The sequence below is a fragment of the Micromys minutus genome, assembly GCF_963924665.1.
Source record: "Micromys minutus genome assembly, chromosome: 1".
NCBI lineage: Eukaryota > Metazoa > Chordata > Mammalia > Rodentia > Muridae > Micromys > Micromys minutus.
In genome coordinates this window covers 83,823,777-83,842,595 of record NC_137969.1, presented here as the reverse complement: position 1 = coordinate 83,842,595, position 18,819 = coordinate 83,823,777, and the positions used below count along the sequence as shown (strand labels likewise).

At 39.8% G+C, this 18,819-nt stretch overlaps 1 protein-coding gene across 3 annotated transcripts in view; it reads right to left on the bottom strand.

Moving 5' to 3' along the window:
* Nucleotides 1–94: 94 nt before the first annotated feature.
* The window catches only part of RASAL2 (RAS protein activator like 2), a gene marked incomplete at its 5' end in the record, with an annotated part of 265,930 nt that continues 247,205 nt past the window's right edge, over nt 95–18,819 (bottom strand). For all 3 annotated transcript variants that reach the window (XM_080920457.1, XM_080920458.1, XM_080920456.1), the window contains 5 exons: nt 95–1,505; nt 6,547–6,634; nt 7,937–8,139; nt 10,876–11,010; nt 17,405–18,260. In XM_080920457.1, the coding sequence (XP_080776583.1) occupies nt 1,341–1,505; nt 6,547–6,634; nt 7,937–8,139; nt 10,876–11,010; nt 17,405–18,260 (1,447 nt within the window). In that variant the 3' untranslated portion in view covers nt 95–1,340. The remainder of the gene's footprint in view (nt 1,506–6,546; nt 6,635–7,936; nt 8,140–10,875; nt 11,011–17,404; nt 18,261–18,819) is intronic.

Sequence of the window (18,819 nt, the reverse complement as noted above, 5' to 3'; positions counted from 1 at the left end):
CACATTGTATGTACATGTGTGAATATATGTATATATTTATATATGTATATATAATATTTGCTTAACCTGCAGCTAACTTTCTATATCTCTGGTAATCAAGCCTGCATTCCAGATGACATGTCATACTCTAGAGAAAAACACAGATTTTCTGTCCTCTATTAATGCCATTAATGATAAGCTGGGTCATTCTTGCTGAGTCTACCACAAGTGTGGAGCAACAATTAAAATGTGCCGTTCTCACACTTTGGTTTTCTCCTAGCAAGATTAATCATCAATTTTAAGGGGTATGTCTCAGTTTTAGATAGCTTCCCAAATTTTATGAAGAGGATAAATAGAAAGAGGAAGCAATTCAAATGTTAAAAGTGGTGATGGCTTTACCGTGCCTACAGATTTGCCAGTATAGTGGATAAAACCTTTATCCTAAGGAAAAATAAACTGGCAAACAGGAAGAAAATGGCTTGTGAGTGGTGTACTTGCATGGCCAATCCGCCGGGAGAGTGAGCCCTGGTGGTGCTGCCCACACCCAGCATGGAGAGGGGAGCCAGAAGTGGACATGAAGGCAGTGGATAGAGACACAGTATTTATAGTTCTGTCAACTCTAAAGAACAGTGAAAGAAACAGTTGGAGTAAAATCAAAAAGTCCCACATCTAAAACAAAATAAACATTGACAGGAATCATTCCTAGTCTAGTTTTGGTACAATCAACCACATTTACCTGTGTCCTCTCAAACAGTGGCTCTCCAATCAGACTACAGTCTGACGGAAGCATCTTAGTTGATCAGAGGCATAAATTACTGCTTTTTATGGATCTTGGTATTTGCAGTTTTCCTAATGGTAAGGACTAGGGTGGGGCTTTTAAACTGGCAGATGAATCCCTGAAAAACCCATTCTGACAAGGTCCTATTGCACTCCGTGTGCTCCTACCCAATACATAGCCTCTACCTACTGAACTAATAGGCCCATTTCTCACTCACACTTGGTTCCTACTTTTCCTCCACTAACAACTGCAGTGCTTTCAATAAGAGAAAAACAATAATAAAATAGTAATAATTAAAAAGGTAATCTACATTATTAACTTCCTTTTGGTATATTACAGTGGTATTTCTGTACATGGCCCAAAACTAAGTTCCCTATGTACATAGAGACACTGGGGAAAAGCATCGAACTTGAAGTCTTTGCTGTAAGCCCTGAAAGACAAGGTTCCTTTCTTCATTTAAGAGTTTCTCACCACATTGCCATTTGAAGCAACATTCTGTAAACCTGGACGGTTAAAGAGTTGGGGCTAGGAGAGCTGGGCAACTTCCTTCTGCCGCCTCCCACAGTCTGTGTCACAAAGGCCATCAGCAGTTGCTATTTTTGAATTCACCATTCTCCGTGATGGAAAGCTTGGTGGGGTTGGTGGGAGAGATGCCATTGCGGACCTGCATGCTGTACCGCTCCTTCACTTGTGTCAGTGCGCTCATCAGTCTCGTGTTGGCTGAATCCAGGGACACGATCCGCTTTTCCTACAACACACCAATCATATCTTTATTCAGGCTGCATGGAGAAAGCCACTCTTTACTGAATGAACAGTCCAGTACTTCCTCTCATAGCATGGTACACATGGTGCTCCCCAAACAAATGGAACGTCTCTGCCTCTTTCTGCACATTGGTTAGGCTCAGTGCCCTCTCCCTTTAATCTCTGTTATTCATTTCTGCATAATAGGACTTCTTACTAACAATACTCCATGGCATTACTAGGCTGTCTGTGAAAATGACACCATGAGTCAAGCTGCCTTATGTATGTAGTAAGTGCTTTTGTCATAACTGAAACATGGAAATTAGGTGGCAAAGAAAGAAGCACCAGAGGTTTCATTTCCCAGAAGAGAAGTGCACGTGATCCATGGATTCATCTCCCAAAGAAGTCAGAACAGTCACATCCGGAAAGAATTCACATTGTGCTCAAAATTAAAACAATACATGGTGGCAGTCTAGAGTCACCAACAAGGTGAGGATGCAAGAGCAAGAAGTAAGAGCAGCCAGAAGCTTAGACCAAGGAGTTGTTTGAATATGGGGAGGGAGATGTGGCTGGAAGGGATGCTATAAACATGACACATGAGAACAGACAGAGAACACAGGCTCCTAGACCCATTCCAGCTCAGTTACTCCAGGAAAACTGCCCAGTAATGGACATGCTTTCATTTTACTCTTGAATTTTAAAATAAAGTAAAACAATGCTTTAGAGATAATATTTGGAACTATGGGTTGTTGAATTTTCACATATCCACCAGAGAGAGGAGCTGAATGGACTCCTTCCCCAACCCCCCAATGTTTTACAGTAGGATAAAATATTATCAGGCTCACAAAAATTAGACTTTGATCTCTACATCCTAGGACTTTCCTAACAAATATAGATTATTTATTTTTCAGAAAATAAAGTCAGAGAAACACAATCTTGTCATATCCTTATGAACTGAAAAGGAAATAGCCCACAAGGATCAACCCTAGGACCAAAGAAGCTCTCTTTTCTAGAAGTCTATGAATTTACACAGGAAGACATGTGACAAGGTTTAGTCATGGTTAGCTTGCTGCTGCTCCTGCGCTGAAAGCAGAAGCTTCACAGCTACTGGGACACAGATTCCAAGAGCAAGCCTGGTGATGCTCAGGGGCCTGGGGTGGCGGGAGTGGTGAGGGAGTCTGGGTAAAGCCATAGGTGACTACAGCATCAAGCAATGCTTGCCTTTATCTATCCATTTGTTGCAAATAGGAAGTTGTCTTTATGGCAGTAGGGGTTGGTGACCTCAGTTTAAATGTATGAAAAAAACAAAAGCAACCCAACTATTGCCATTACTGTTCCTTAAAACAATCCCCATTCTCTGGTGCAAAACTTAGGTGGTTAAGTCATACAGAATCACTATTATTAACTATCCACTTTCTATAGAATGTGTTTACACACACCTTTAATCTCAGCACTCAGGAAGCAGAGGCAGGTGGATCTCTCTGAGTTTGGAGCCAGCCTGGTCTATAGACTGAGTTCCAGAACAGCCAGGGCTACACAAGAAACAAAACAAAAACAAAAAACCAAACCCAAACCAAAAAAACTTGTCTAGAAACAAACCAAACCAAAACAACGCCCCCAATCAAAAACCCAAAAAGAAAAAACAAACAAACAAAGGAAAAAAACCCCAAACCAAAAACCCAAATATGACTTGTTTTATCAACAGGAGAAACGCAAAGATTTGTTATGCTTTTGAAAATGGTAATTACTTAAAAATTATAGCTAGTGGAATTTACTGGGAGAACAAATACAGGTCTTTTAAAAGTTAGTAAGTGAGGGCAGGCTAAAAAATAAGAGATAGATTCCAAATATAATGCTCTCTTCATATTGCATAATCACCTCAAAGTGGAATAAATGGTATTTAAATTTTTAAATAAATATTTGTTTCATTTTGTCAGTATCAAATCCCTTGTGTATTATATAAATAAAAAGTTGTACCATAACTGGTAACTTTTTAGAATAGGCAAGGAAAGTTATTTCAGTATTGGGACAGATGATAAGGTCCCAATATTAAGGAAAGCACTGTTTTGGGGGTTCATTAAAAAAAATCAAGCATTCACAAAAACAAAACAAAAAAGTCCCCCAGCAACTTTAAAAACCAAGTTTAGTTGTAAAGGGTCAGAAGAGAGACTGAGAAGAACTGCAATTATATATTTCCTGCAAAGAACTGATACCAAACAATCTGAAAGTTTCTAAGCAGAGAAACTCCCCTGGTAGTTTTCTCCACTGCCAGCTTTCAAAATGAACCAGAAATTAATGAAATAAAAAATAATCCCCCTTCAACCAAAACCAACCTCAAACAGGAAACTAAGGCTCAGTTGGCCCAAGTTGCTATGAGATTTGGTTCTGCCTGGATTAGAACACAGAACAATCTAACATTCCTGACAGGAAGGACTGAACACCGGAGTGCCAGAGCTGGAATGTGTAGGAGGCCAGTGCACTGGCCAGGGCTGGGAACTGCTCAGCTAGAGGACGGACAGGGTTTACTTGCCTGTTTGAATAATCTCATTTCCATTTATGACCTGTAATTTAACACAGTGGAGATATCACTTGCAATAGTAACTAGGCAGCTGCTTTCTCAGAGGAAGAAGCCCCTCTCTGCTCTTCATCTAGTCACATGGGTGAGAGGTGCCACTTCATATATATAAAGAGTCTTTGGTGCCATCACTGTGACCCAGGTCTGAGCTGTGAGGCTCAGGGCTGCTGATTCTCCACTCATCCGTCTGCAGTTCTGTTAAAGGGACTGCTGTGGGCCTGTGCTTTGCAGCATGAACTGACTTGAGGAGAGGGAGCAGGGGCTGATGAGAGAGACGAAAACCACTCCTGGGGTACCTGGGATGTTAGTGTTCTGGTAAATTATAAGTATTTTTTTTTTTACTATTACTGGCACTAAGACACAGGCCTGGGATATAAAATTATGAATTGCCCCCTACTCTGCTCCAAAAATCACTTAAGGGGTAAGGTTTGTTCTTACAGAAAAGAATCTGATAAGCTACTCATTACAATGAATAACTAAGTATGTAGAGTCTTGCTGTTCTATGATTCTTTGTACCAGTAAGCCAACAACTTGGATTGAGAATGCTCCCTTTTAAGACACTATTATATTTTGAACTGCCTTGGTATTTATAGTTTGTGCAGTAGTTTTCAAATGTGGTCCAGTTTGAGTATTCTTTATGGATCTATATATAGCTAGCATTCATAGAGGGATTTATACTATAATAAAGTCTATGCTTTAGTGGGAAGCAAATCACATTTAACCAAATCCAGAATGTTCTGACCCATTAGTTAAGAGTGGTCTTCATAGTTGCGTAGTCACTGAGATCAATGGATTATAGAAAGTGCCTTGGTTCAATGGAAATAGTCCATAGAACCAAGTCATCTGAAAACCAAACTGCCATCGGCCAGACCATAGATATGACTGACTGAACTCTGAGGATACCATTGTTTCTATCTCTGAGAGCTTTTGCCTCCTGGTTAATCAAATCCCCTTCCTGGATTTCACCTTTATTGACCTCAACTTCTGTTTTATACATAGATCAAAACTGAGGACAGGTGGGGTAGAAACTCCCTAGAAACTAGTGGTGAGGTTGTCCTGTCAGCTAGCATACAAGTTCCCTCTGCTTAAGACTGACTGCATTACACTGGCTGAAATGTTCTATTTCAGCACTAAGATCTGTGTGATTACTAATGAGGCTCACACTGCTTCACACTGTCATACTGAGAATCCAAAGGGGGAACTTTTTAGCACTAGTTTTCTTGAGGAAATGATCTTACCTATACTGTTTCTCTTAAGCTTAAGGAGCATTTTTAAAAAATATATATGATAATATAGCAAGATGGCCTTGTTTCTACTATTCTTCCCTAACTTAAGTTGGAAGTAACTTTACCTAGAAAGAATAAAAGAGTAAGAAGGGCAAGTAAAGTAATTATAGCATTTTTTTTTCTGGCTCAGAAGAGGTCAAAATATCCAGAATTTGAATCTAAAATATTTTAGGAGCTACGTATGTAAGAAAGCATCACAACTCACAATTAGCTTCTAAGCCTAGTGTGCTCCAAGACAGATGAAGCATCCTTCCCATGGCTATGCCTATAAGTCCTATCTTACATTGAGCTCATAAGGAAACTTGCTTGTTGAGGTGCGTGTGTGAGAATACTGGGGCTCTCACAGATACTAAGAAGTAGAATGCTCATTATTATCCCACAGCACAAACATGAGGAATGCAAGCCCGGCATTCCAGAGAGGTGACACACTCAATGTGCTTAGATGGACCACTATCAAATAATTGCCTTTTGCAACTTATTTCCATATAAGAAAGAAATCATATTCTACAGTGATAAAGCAATAAGGAATTGGAAACATTTCACACATCCTAGATTTTGCTCTGATCACTGGTGTGTGTTCTTGTGAAGGGCTGGGTCTTCAGACCATCATACTACTAGGTGTAAACTATCATCAACATAAACCTGGGTTCTAATTTGATCAATCTTTATCTAGAGGCTCTCTAAGCATAGCAACAACAAAGAAGGGGAGCCAAGCACATTCCAAGCAACAATGCCAAACTCTAAACCAAAAGGAAAACTGTCTTCTACAACCTTATCTTTCCTCTACAGTTCTCTCGCTGAGAATAGGTGTTGATGGCAGTGGACATGACAAGACCGTGCAGAACACAGCCAAGCAATGGTTAGTGGAGGTCACAACCCAGATACATGCAGTGCACTTTTCTACAGTACCTTCTTAGAGAATGCCCTCCTTTCCCCAAGGAAGGAAGCCAACTTCACCATGTGTTCACTAAGACTTGTCAAATAACTACCCTAAGCATATAGTACTTTACACACTAATATTAGTGCTATATCAATATGGAGGTCAATGGAAACTCATTTGATATTCAAAAGATAATGCCAAGAAACTCCTAGTATCTTATTTTCTACTAATTTGCCATTTGCAAGGATGGAAACTCAAAGAAGCAAAAGCTATTAAGACAAATGTCTTAAGCTCAGGGTCTGCTTACCTGTGCATCAATTACTTTCTGCTTTGCATCAATGACTGCTTGCATCTCAGCATGATCCTTCTTTAATTCCTCTTCCACAGCCATTAGCCTAGAATGTGGAAGAAAGAAGGTATTAATCTTTTCAGAGACGGGGCAAGGCAATGCAGAGAATGAGAAACTTAAAACATGTATTTCCCAACAGAAGACCTCTTACTGTAATAACCGTTTCTTTCTTCTCCTTTTCCAATCTGCCCTTGAAAGAAGACATCCTAAATTGAATCTTTTACCTGTGGGTGGGTCCATAATATTACATTTTCTTGAGAAGAGTTATCATCTTCTTCCTATTATATCACTTCCTTAGCAAACATCTTAAAATAGCAGATGAACAAAACCAACAAAAGAGAAAAATCTACTATCTACTTCTAAAGTTATGTATTTATTATTGAGAGAGTATCTCATATTGCTTAGACCTGATACTGGCTTTAAATTCCTGGTACTTCTCTATCTCCTGAATGTTGAGGTTAGTTCAGGTAAGCACCACCATGCCTGGCTGCAAACCACCTATTCTTCCTCTCGAGGTATACTGTAGTTACCGGCCTGACTTCCTCCTCCCTTGATCACAAGGTTTCCTACAGGGCATTTCAATAGACCTCATTTCTCATTTCCTCCTCACATTTCAGTTCACTTATGCAGAATTCCTTGGTTCTAGTCCCATGGCTCTCGGTATGAGGTCACTATTTCCAGGCTGCTCGAACAGCAACCCTTTCCACAGCACGTGGAGATATCAAAGCCAGTGGTTATGAGTCTGAAGTCTGATGCCTGGCTCAAATCCTAGGTCTCCACTGGCCATGCTACCTTGGGCACACAAGTGTTGACAATTTTCCTATCTGTTCAGAGACCAGATGAAGAGAAAGTACTATTTACAAAGTGATTAGAAAAGTGCTTAGCCCATAGCAAGTGCGCTGCAAATGCAGTTAAATGCATTTCTTGTTTACTTTCCTTTTTTTTGGGCATTTATAGCACTTTCTGGTCATCTGGCCCTACAGACACCCAGGGAAACTTCTTTGTTCCTGGATTTGTCTTGGGAAAACAGTTAATTAAATCTTAGTATAGATTTTGAAAACGCAATCTTCATCTAAAACTTCAAAGTAAATTCCCAGCCCCCCTTCCCCCCTCTAATACTGTTACGGTTAAAGATAAAGGACCCTACTTTATCCTCATAGGAAGTATACCAGATCTCATCTGGTTTAATACCTGAGAGGCACAGTCATCACATTTGTACTGAGTACTACAAAATATATTTATAGACATGGTTGAAAACTTTTGCAAGTATTCTTTTGAAATTATTTGGATCATTTCCCCACCTCTGTACCTAACTAGAGCAACGAGAGGCAGCAGGCTGACTTCTCACCTGCTGATGATGCTTTTCATCTGGCTGTCCTTCTCCTCCTGCTGTCTGCGCAGCCGCTCCTCGCTGTCCTCCAGCCGTGCCCTGTACTCCTGCAGCAGCTTCTGCATCTGCTGCTCCTGCACCAGCAGCCGGCGCTCATACTCCTCCAGCCGCCGGCTGGACACTCGAAGGCGCTCCTTCAGTTTGCTGATTTCCTGTTCATACTGGCAGAAAGGGAAATGCATGAATGACAGGAATGGTGTCGGCTTTGCAAGTTACTAGCCAGAGAACCTCAGGTGACATGGTAGATGCTCCATGACCTTCCATGCCCTCTACTACCCGGGCTATTTATAGTTGACAGATGACATGGCAAGGAAGCACTGTCATGTCTAAAATTACATTTTAAATCTTGTCATTGTGAATTCTACAGATTTATGCACTTTTCTTCACACTAAACCACCATTTGTGGCAAGCCACACCCAATCTGTATCGAATGGAAGGGAGAAAAAGAAAATGACTCAAGAGTTAGAAGCCCCAACTCAATGACTTAAGCTAAAGCTAGCTGTCCAGAAGAGAAAGGCTTACATGTTGTCACCTGTACTGCAGAGTCTCTGACATTGGGGCTCATTAGACATCTTTACTCCATTAGAACTTACCCTATAGATGTTTCTCAGCCATTTGATATTCCACAATTGAGAACGTTTTGTTTAGCTCTGTACCGCATTTTTTAATAGGGTTGTTTGATTCTCTGGTGTCTAGCTTTTTGAGTACTTTGTATACCATGGATATTAGGCCTCTATCTGATGTGGAGTTGGTAAAGATCTTTTCCCATTCTGTTGGCTGCCAGAAGTGCTCGACATCCCTAGTCATCAGGGAAATGGAAATCAAAACAACCCTGAGATTCCACCTCACACCAGTCAGACTGGCCAAGATCCAAAACTCAGATGACAGCAGATGCTGGCGAGGTTGCGGAGAAAGAGGAACACTTCTCCACTGTTGGTAGGGATGTAAACTGGTACAACCACTCTGGAAATCAGTCTGGCGACTCCTCAGAAAATTGGACATAGTACTACCTGAAGACCCAGTTATTCCACTTCTGGGCATATACCCCAGAGACACTCCAATATACAACAAAGACACATGTACCACAATGTTCATAGCAGCTCTATTTATAATAGCCAGAAGCTGGAAAGAACCCAGATGTCCTTCAGTAGATGAATGGATACAAAAATTGTGGTACATTTACACAATGGAGTACTACTCAGCTATCAGAAACAATGACTTAACGAAATTCTTAAGAAAATGGTTGCATCTAGAGAATATCATCCTGAGTGAGATAACCCAGTCACAAAAGAACAGACATAATATGCAGTCACTGATAGTGGGATGCTAACCCCAGAGGCTCGCACTGCTCCAGAAACAACTCACAGACTGTGTGAAGTTCAAGAAAAAAAGAAAAGAAAAGAAAACAACAAAAAAAGTCATGCTCAATCCTTACACACCAAGAAAACGTTGACTAATTCCGGGTTACATCCTGTTTTACATGTACTCTTTGCTCATTGTAACTAGTAAGACCTTAATGCAGAGTATCAAACCTTAAAAAAAAAAAGCCAAGCACTGACACAATTGTATTTGTATACATTTATGCAAAAATGTTTAAAATTTTTTCTTTTATCTTTGTTTTTTTTAAAATAAAGTTAAAAAAAAAAAAGAATTTACCCTATAGACAACGCAAAGTAAAGCAACATTTCTGTTAAGCTATTAAATCAGTTAATATAATTTCATGACAGAATAGGCCATTACTGCTTTTCCCTTAGTTATAAGGGTGTGAAATATTCAGGTCATAAGCACTGACAAAGGGCCTGCCTCTTCTCAAAGAGGAATTGATCTTGTCTCTTGCCCTAATTCCATGATGTTGCTTCATTAGCCTGACCTGGTACCACCCGCTGGGATCCATACATGTTCTCTCTAGCTTTCTACAAATTCTGTGACTCAGCTGGTTACTCGGGTCTTCATGAACTAGCTCCTGTGGATGGGGTTGTTAGTGTGACTGAAGTCAAACTGCTCAGGCAAGGTGGAAATCATGACCTTCATCTGGATGGGTTGCTCATTAGTGAACTGAGGATGCATATGTATGCGTTTATAAACACAGCTTACAATACAGTCTCATTAACTGGCGAAACGACAACTAGCCACCGCTTATCCACTTCTCTGCTCTGAATTTTGCTGGCTAATGTAGAAAGCCGAAGCCAAAGCCCTAGGACAGCTCCGAAAGGTTGAGCTGCATTATCAGGCACAGTTAATGATTTTCTAACAAAAAGGGTTAATTTCTGATGGTCAATTAAATGTTAAGGTTATTGCTTAATTTTCCCCCCAGATATTCTTTAGAACAGTACCTTTAGCTCCAGGGGTAGAGGCCAGAAGATTGTGAATTTGAGGCCAGTATGGTGTTATGCATAAGATTCTGTCTCAGAAAACCAACCAACCCACCCACCCAGCCACATGCCCTCCAAAATACTATATGAAATCTCCCAAACAACAGATATCATTTAATTATCTGTACTGCTAAGTAGTCTTTATTCACAAAATATAAAATCCCCAATAAAACTAAAATATAAATTGATTGTTCCCAAGATATGGATTGTCTAGTCCTAAAGTAATTGTGAACTTGAAGACCCAATTTTATAGAAATAGTTAACATTCATCTAAAATGATCAGAAACAAGCATCAGAGAGCCTCTTAAATTAAAGCAATCTGCATTAAAAATTGTCTGCATAAAAAATTTTCAGCATGATGGAGACACCACTGGCCTATGAGCTACAGATGGATCGCGGCTAACACGAGAAGCAGACAGACAGCCTGGCTCACAATGAGTACTAGGGCAGAGGGGTGTCAAAAGTAATTAATTCTCTTTTAAAATCACCTATATCAGTTGTTATCAAAGACGAACTAGGTTCTACCTTTTCAGCATGCTTGGCTTCATCTTGATTTTGTTCAGTTTCTTCCACATCCTCTTCATACTGTCCATTGTTCAGAACCCAGGCTGCTGTCCTTTCTACTGGGGACATTGTGGCAGAGTCCACAGGGGATTGAACCTATGTCAGAGATTTTTATTACCATTTTCTAAAACATTAGTTATGCTTCATAAAGACAATTACACAACTGTGATCACTCTTAATGAATGCTTTCAGTTTTAGATAACAGTCTATCAATGCTGGGACAGAGAATACGCATTTGTATAAAGACAAACCATTCTGAATTCACATATATAACTTCTAAGAACCATTCTTTTTTTCTTCTAATAAAGAAAGCCTTAACATTACTAAGTTGATCAGCCAAATGAAGTTCACCAGCTGCATTTATGATGACAGAACAGACAAAAAGACAAGCTGCATGTCCGGGTGATGGGCTGTCTGTTGACCCAGATAGCCACTAGAGAACTGGCTGATGCTGAGCAAGCTCACGGATGTACACATCAGAATACTGAGATACACGCCAACACTGAGCTTTTGTATTAACCATTTAGAGAAAGAGAAGAGGGATATTTATTACTTTTCTAGAACACGGACTTCCTGGTGTGTTAGGACCATTCAAGAGTCTGTGTTTTACTTAGCTGTGTTAGATATGGAACCTAGAGCTTTGTATATGCTCTATACCAATATCCTACCACTAAACTATGTCCTTAGCACTATCTAAGAATCCAAGATCAAACTACGAATTCCTCTAATAGTTTATGCCTCTAAAGCATGTTTCTGTCTGGTAAGGATAGCAAGATAAATGATCCTCTCTCAATACAGACAGTGTTAGAAAATTCTGGTCTTTCGAAACAACTCTGCCACTTAGCATTTAAAAAACTCTGTACTTAAACTCTTACATTCTATTTCTCATCTACTGAATGAAACTGTCACCACCAGCACCATCCTCATTTCCTACCTGATTATCTCACAGGGAGTTTTGAGGATTTTACACTACATGTAAAAGATCTTTGGTAACTTGAGTGTTAGTTTCTAGGTTGCCAGAGACAGGAGACAAATGTACACATTACACGTGCACGTGTGAGGGTGAGGGAATACGGGGAGGAAGGCATGTGTATGTGTGTATTAGTGGGAATGAGAAAAATAGGTATGTTTTGCTAGCTTTTTAATAATTAAAATGGGTTTATATTTTGAAGAACAACTTCAAATTTCATAACTGAAGAGAATTTCTCCCCCCATGCCTAGCTATAGACTGTAAGAATCTTCATAACACTCTAGAACTCGGTTAAACTCACAAGGGGATTTTGATGACTGTGAGGTTAGAAGGTGAGAAGAAAAACCTGTCTGCAGAGAGACTAGAGATGCATTGCAAGAGACTTTCTAAATACACACAGGACGAATACAGGCTGTCTTAAAGGTCTGAGGAGCCTGGCTCAGTAAGAATGGCTTTACTCCTGAGGAAGGATGAAGTTTATCTAAGTATGACTGTAGAAACTCCCTCTCTAAAGTCACCTTTTACAGTTGCATGTTTTAGTCTTAATCTTCAGCACTTTGTACTTAAAATTCATAAACCTTATTTGTGTCAGTGTTTGCTCTATTTACCTAACATTTATTTCCTTTAAATGTAACCTTTCACAGTTAGTCTTATGCTAGGCAATGTCAGTAGACCCGTGAATTTAATACTATATTATGTTATATATTCAGATATTAATGGTTAGATTTTTCAAATGTATCGATTATATGACTATGTAAATATCTCTGTAAACTTAATTCATTTTTAAACATCATACTTTGGGAACTCTGGCCTAAAGAATACACAAGAAAAAAACTATTCATATAAAATGTTATAGTTGGACATGGTAACATATGCTTCTAATACCAGCATTGGGGAGGCAGAGGCAGGCATCTCTGTGGATTCGAGGATGGCCTTGTCTAGATACTGAGTTCTAAGACAGCAAGGATTAAATAAAGAGACCCTGTCATAAAAAAAGGTCATAAGAAAAATAGTGAGAACACTTTATACATTTCAAGTAGTTTATACAAAAACACATGTGTAGTTCTCTACCTGCCAGATGTGGAAGACAAAGTGCAGTGGACTGTTTCTGTACTGATTAAGAGAAATAGAAACATTGGGTTTAATTGTCTGCTATAAAGTAAAAAAGTGTAGCACTGAATCTCAAAGATTATCAATATTTAAAGGAGATGAGTGGGCTTTTGTTTTACAATCACATTACTTTAGCACAGTTAGGGTGCACAGAAGCTGCTCGACTAGGACTTTCTATTCAACAGCAGTTTGAGATAAGGTAACTACTGAACTAATATCTCACTATTAAGAACCTGTTACTTAAGGCAGCTACCCAGTAAGCGTCCTGCTTTCAAAGTTTAATGAGATATTATCTGATTAAACGTACTTCCCCTGTCATTTGTTAGGGATAACTTCATTATCTAAAGCTCCTTAGTTCTGAACTAATGGTGTGCCTAAGAACATACAAAGGAAGAAGATCTCAGCTTGAAAAGCACACTAAAAACTTGGGTGATCAAGGCTTGGAAGGTTCTGATTTTAAAGCAAGGGTTGGTCTCCAGCACTGCTGGTCATGGTGCTGCTGCATTCTGAGGAGGACTAATGTAACACCCAGTGAACTGTGACAGATCATGAAATGGAACCGAACATCCCAACTCTCTTCCTAATTTTGTGGTTGAATCTCACTCTGGGGTAAATGCCTATAAAAAATTGACAAGATGAGTCAGCTCAGCTTTACTCCTTCCATTTATGTCACAGCCTTTAAGAACCAGGAGTAGGAAACAATAGTGAGGAAACTAAGTAGTTAACTAGCTAGAGTGGGAGAAAATAAGGTAATTTGGGTTAAAACTATTAGAATATGTATGCTACATGAAAAGTCGGTCTTTTACAGTTTTTCTTTATAAGAAATATTTATTTATTTAATGTGTATGCATGTTTGCCTTTGTAAGCTTGTGTGTAACACATGTACGCAGGAGCTCTCAGGAAGCCAGAAAGAGGGAGATGAATCCTCAGGAACTGGAGTTACAGGCTGTTGTGAGCTGCCACAAAGGTCAATCTGAGTCCTCTGCAAGAGCAGCAGTAAGTGCTCTTAACCTTAACACTGAGTTACTTTTATTTATTTAGGCTTTGGGGGGGGCACTCATGTGTGCTGGTCTTCTCAATTACATCACCAAACTAACAGCCCCATACCATAAAATCCTTATGAACAACAGTGACTAATTCAATGTACAAGAAATGCTCAATAAAATTTTATATATTAACACTGAGTTCTCCTTAGAATTCACTGATTAAAAAATACATTGTGTAGATAGAGGAGGGCACTGTTCTTCCTTTAGTTCTAGAACATCAAAGGCTTTTCATTAATAATCATCCCATCTTCTTTTCATAAGCTATGAAACATAAGGATATGTAACAAAAGTTATCTTTAATTCATAGTCAAAGAAATGGAGTGGTTCAGATTTCATCTTACTTAGCTACAGCCTGAGGGAGAAATTTATATTTATTTAACTTTTAAGAGTCTGTGAGCAAAACTGAGGGGTGAGAAAGACATGGAAGGGGGGGTCCTATAACCTCCCCTGAGTTGATGCTGGGTAGGCTTTCTTGGGAAAACAATGCTCTAGGACAAAAGGGCCTGACATCACAGTTAGCCATTGTCTGGCTCTGCCAACACCGCTGCTTCTTGCTGGTGTTTACTAGATATAAAAAACTTGTCTCAGTTTCTTCACAGTCTGAAATAAGTTTTCATAAATGAACAACCAGTTAGGTATCAACAGCAAAGCATATGAACTCTGAGAGTTCTTGAGGAGATTGGTTAGAAGAGGTCTCCACAAATCTACATGTGAGAACTACAGCAGACATTGGAGGGCTTGTTACAAGCCTATTTAAAAGGCCTCTTCAAATTCAAATTTCTGACACTAAGTCTGAACAACTCATATATTTAACATAAAGACTATTATTTGTACAAGATACATAATTTGTAAAAAAAACAAAACAAAGCAAGCAAGCAAGCAAACAAACAAAAAAAGAAATTCAGACAGTGGCTCACAGGGGTCAAAATATTCAGAATTTTCTGAAAAAGAATTATTTCCTAGTCAAGTATTTTACTAGGATTTTATTTTCTTCCTACTCAGTATTTAAGAAGACTGAATGAAGCCAGTTACTTGGCCAACAAAGGCTTCTCCTTTGTGCTAAGACACAAATGGAATTTGCATGGACAAAGCCACTGAGAATTATAGCTGCCTACAGAGCAATCTCCACAAAGAAATCCTCTAGGAAGGGAGAAAAAAAAATTCCCTAACACAATTTGCAATTAAAATATGTAGAGGAATTTGCCTTAAAATGTGCTGACTATACAGAACTAGAGAATTCATTTAAGGTGAAAAAACAAAAGAAATGGAAAGATAAGAAAAAGAGTAACAGGTTCAAAAGAACAAAAGAACCTAATCAGTGAGACGTTTCTAGTTCTATCTCATCCTCACTGCCCTCTGGATGCTGTAATCTCTCTAGGACATGTTAGCTATCAAATAAAAGGGCTAGTGCCAAGTCAGGTTACCCTTTTGAAATGTGAGTCAGGGGGATCCCACAGACTGCAGCAAAGCATCAGGGGCTATAGCCATTGCTCTTAGTTTCCCTCCAGAACTTGAAAGATGACTTATTGCTGAAGACAGCTGATGACAACCACACACCCGAGTCACAGGACAATCAAGTGGTATTGACCTGGAAGCTTCATCCCCTCTGACTAGTTTTTTGTAGTGCTGCAAGGTTCTATGCCTGCTACTGGAGGAAAAAGTAATCAACAGTCTTTCCAGCTCTGACCCCTTATGAGCTACAATCACTGGCCTATAGCAAGATATGTCTAAGGAGGTAACAAACTCCTGATTGAACTTAAAGTCTGCTCCATGACAGAACTCATGCCTGCTACTATTAACTGGGTCAAAATTCCATCATTGATCTAGGTGATAGGTCTAAGGGGACAACGTAATATTATTCTGCTAAATGACCATGATATGAAACAGATGCCCCTAAGTTCTTATCTTTATATCAATAGACTAGCACATCTTTTTAAAGTACATGAAGAGACTCAAAGCTGGTCAGTACATAGAGAATGAAGACTCTGGAGTGCTCTGTTCTAAATCAATAGCATACACCACCTCCTTTGTTAAGGGGGCATTAACAAGAGAATTAACAGATAGAGTTGATTTGGTAAAACTGATGTCACTGGACACAATACAACCACTACATCCAGTAACTCACAGCAGCTGTGTCTGTATGTACAACATCAAGCCAGCTAAAGTCCCAACACAGGGGAGGGATCATGAAGTCCTCTAATTCTGCTGCCAGGGGCGGGAGAATAAGCTGGCTTTAGGAATACCACTCCTGAAGAACTACTCTTGCACCAGTAGGCAGTCAAGGGCGATATGCACACATGCACATTAAACTGGAATAGAAAAGTGGTGTTGAATAATAGGGGAGGAGCTGGAGGAGAGGAAATTTGGTTGGATTTGATCAAAATACATTTTATGCAAATTCTCAAAGAACACAAATATTCAAGACAGGTATAGTGGTGCAAGACTGTAATTTTAGCACTAGGGAAACAGAGGCAGGCTAATTTCTGTGAGCTCAAGGCCAGCCACAGTTACTCAGTGAGACTCTGTCTTCAAAAATAAATAAGTAAATGGTAAAATAAAATATTACATTAAAAACTACAAATTATTAAGGAAAAAACCTCTTTTAGATGAAACACACACACATATACACACACAAAGAGAAAAAAGATCTCTAAACTTATTAATTTATATCTAAAAGTAAAATACATATAAGTGATTCAAAGCATCATACATTAAGAAAGGAATGATTACATTTTGGGCAAATAAATAAAATTTCAAAATGTTATATTGGTGTGACCGAGCTGGGCTTGTTCATGTAGGTAGTAATGTAAGAGATGTGCAAACATTTCAGGTACTTATCAACTATCTGTGGTTTTGTATTTTCTCCTTCTTTCCCTTGCCTCTCTAGGTGTTCAGTTGTTTATTATTCTAGCCATTTCCAGGAAAAGGCACATGGGACTTGGCAGGCCCACAGGGAGGTGGGGATGAAGTGAAGAGCAGTTATGCTAAACTGTAAGCTAGGAATGTAAAACTTTACTCTGGAAGCTTAAGGAAAACATTACAAAGGATTAATTTCCAGATTCCCTAAGTACAGCTGATTTTGATCTGGACCTCCTATTTAACGGTGTAATTATCCACCCAATGCACAGCTGTGGTCTAAGCACACCTGGAAGAAAAGGTCCTATTCTTCTTGGGAAACAACAGCCTCCAGAGCGTTTGTCTCCCTTCTGTTCTCACCTATGCTGAACCTCTCGCCCCAGACTTCCTTTTTTTTTTTTCTTTTGTTTAAAGGTTGCAGAAACATTGTTAAGTGTCAATTCAGTTCTAGACAGTTTATACACAAAGGGCCAGCACAGCTGCCCATGCAAGTAGAGGCATACCCTACCTGTTGTGTCTGTTGTCTCTGGATTGCTCTCACTTTGGGAACAGGGCTCTCTCTGGAGGAAGAGGACTGCTGCCTGGACTGGCTCCCATTCTGCACAGGTTCAGCCACCAGGGCTGCGGATGCCACTGACATGCTCCCTGTGCTACGCAAAGAAGCACTGTGTGGCAGAGATGGGGGTGCTTTGGCTCGGGCACCTAACCCAGACTGGTCCAGTTTTCGAATTTGGGACTGCCCAGTACTATTTTGTCGTGGCAGAGCAAGAGGTATGTGTCTGTCGGGTACAGTATGCCGCCTAGAGAAGTCTTCACTGTGTGAGCTTCTTTTGGTGAAATCTTCCATGCTGCTATTGCTGGGTCCACTGAGTTTGAAGTCTTCACTATTGCTTTGGCTTCTAGAACTGGCAGTGCTTAGGTTCTCCAAACTGGAATCTGCAGAGGCCTTTGGCATTGCTGGAACTGGGTTGTTGAGGTGATAGACAGGATTCTGGAATGACAAGGGCTGGAGATTTCCTGGCTGGTTCAAGGCTGGGTGCAGGGGTCTTCTCACTTGAGGTGCACTCTGGGGGGTGCTCTGAGTTTCCCGAAGCTGTTTGATGCTAGCTACCTGGGTTATAGAAAGCTGGCTTCCTGCAAGACGCATAGGCACATCAAGCATGACGTGCTCCACCTGAGCAGCATGAGTGTCCTGGAGGTCCATGAGGGAGATGCTCCGACCGTTAGGAAGGCTGTTGTCCTCTCCATCCTTCTCAGAGTACGTCATGCTGTGAGAGGAGGCTTGCTGAACCAACAGCAAAGTCTTCCCTCTGAGATAGTTGTCTGTGTTATCCTGGCTTGGAGACTTCAGTCTATGCAAATCACTGTGGGAAAGAACGGCCACTTAATTACTCTTGAAACAAGACCAACATAATTAATAGTTCTTCCCGTTTGGATACATGAACTCTTCTGAGGTTTCACGGGTCCAATGTAGAAATAATGTTTTTTTTTTTTTAATAGAAAATCAGATTTCATCACTACAATTCCTAGAACAAAATCTAGCATTGCTAATTTTCTCTCAAAGGTAGAAAATAGTACACCACTCACCATTGTCTTTAGCTTTTAATGAGTTAGAACATTCTCCCCAATGTTCTAATTCATATTAGTTCTGTCCAAACCTTCAAACCTTTCCAATTCAGAGCACAGAGTCTAAGGCTGAACATTTTATTGACCCATCCAAGTAGACATAGACATAAAACCATAAAATAGTTTTAACTGAGGATCTAGAGTAGAGGTTCTTAACCTATGGGTTGAGATCCCTTTGGGGGTGGCATATCAGATATCCTGCATATTAGATATTTAATTCATGATTTCTAACAGTAGCAAAATAACAGTTATGAAGTAGCAATGAAAGAATTTTATTATCGGGGTTGGGGTGAAACA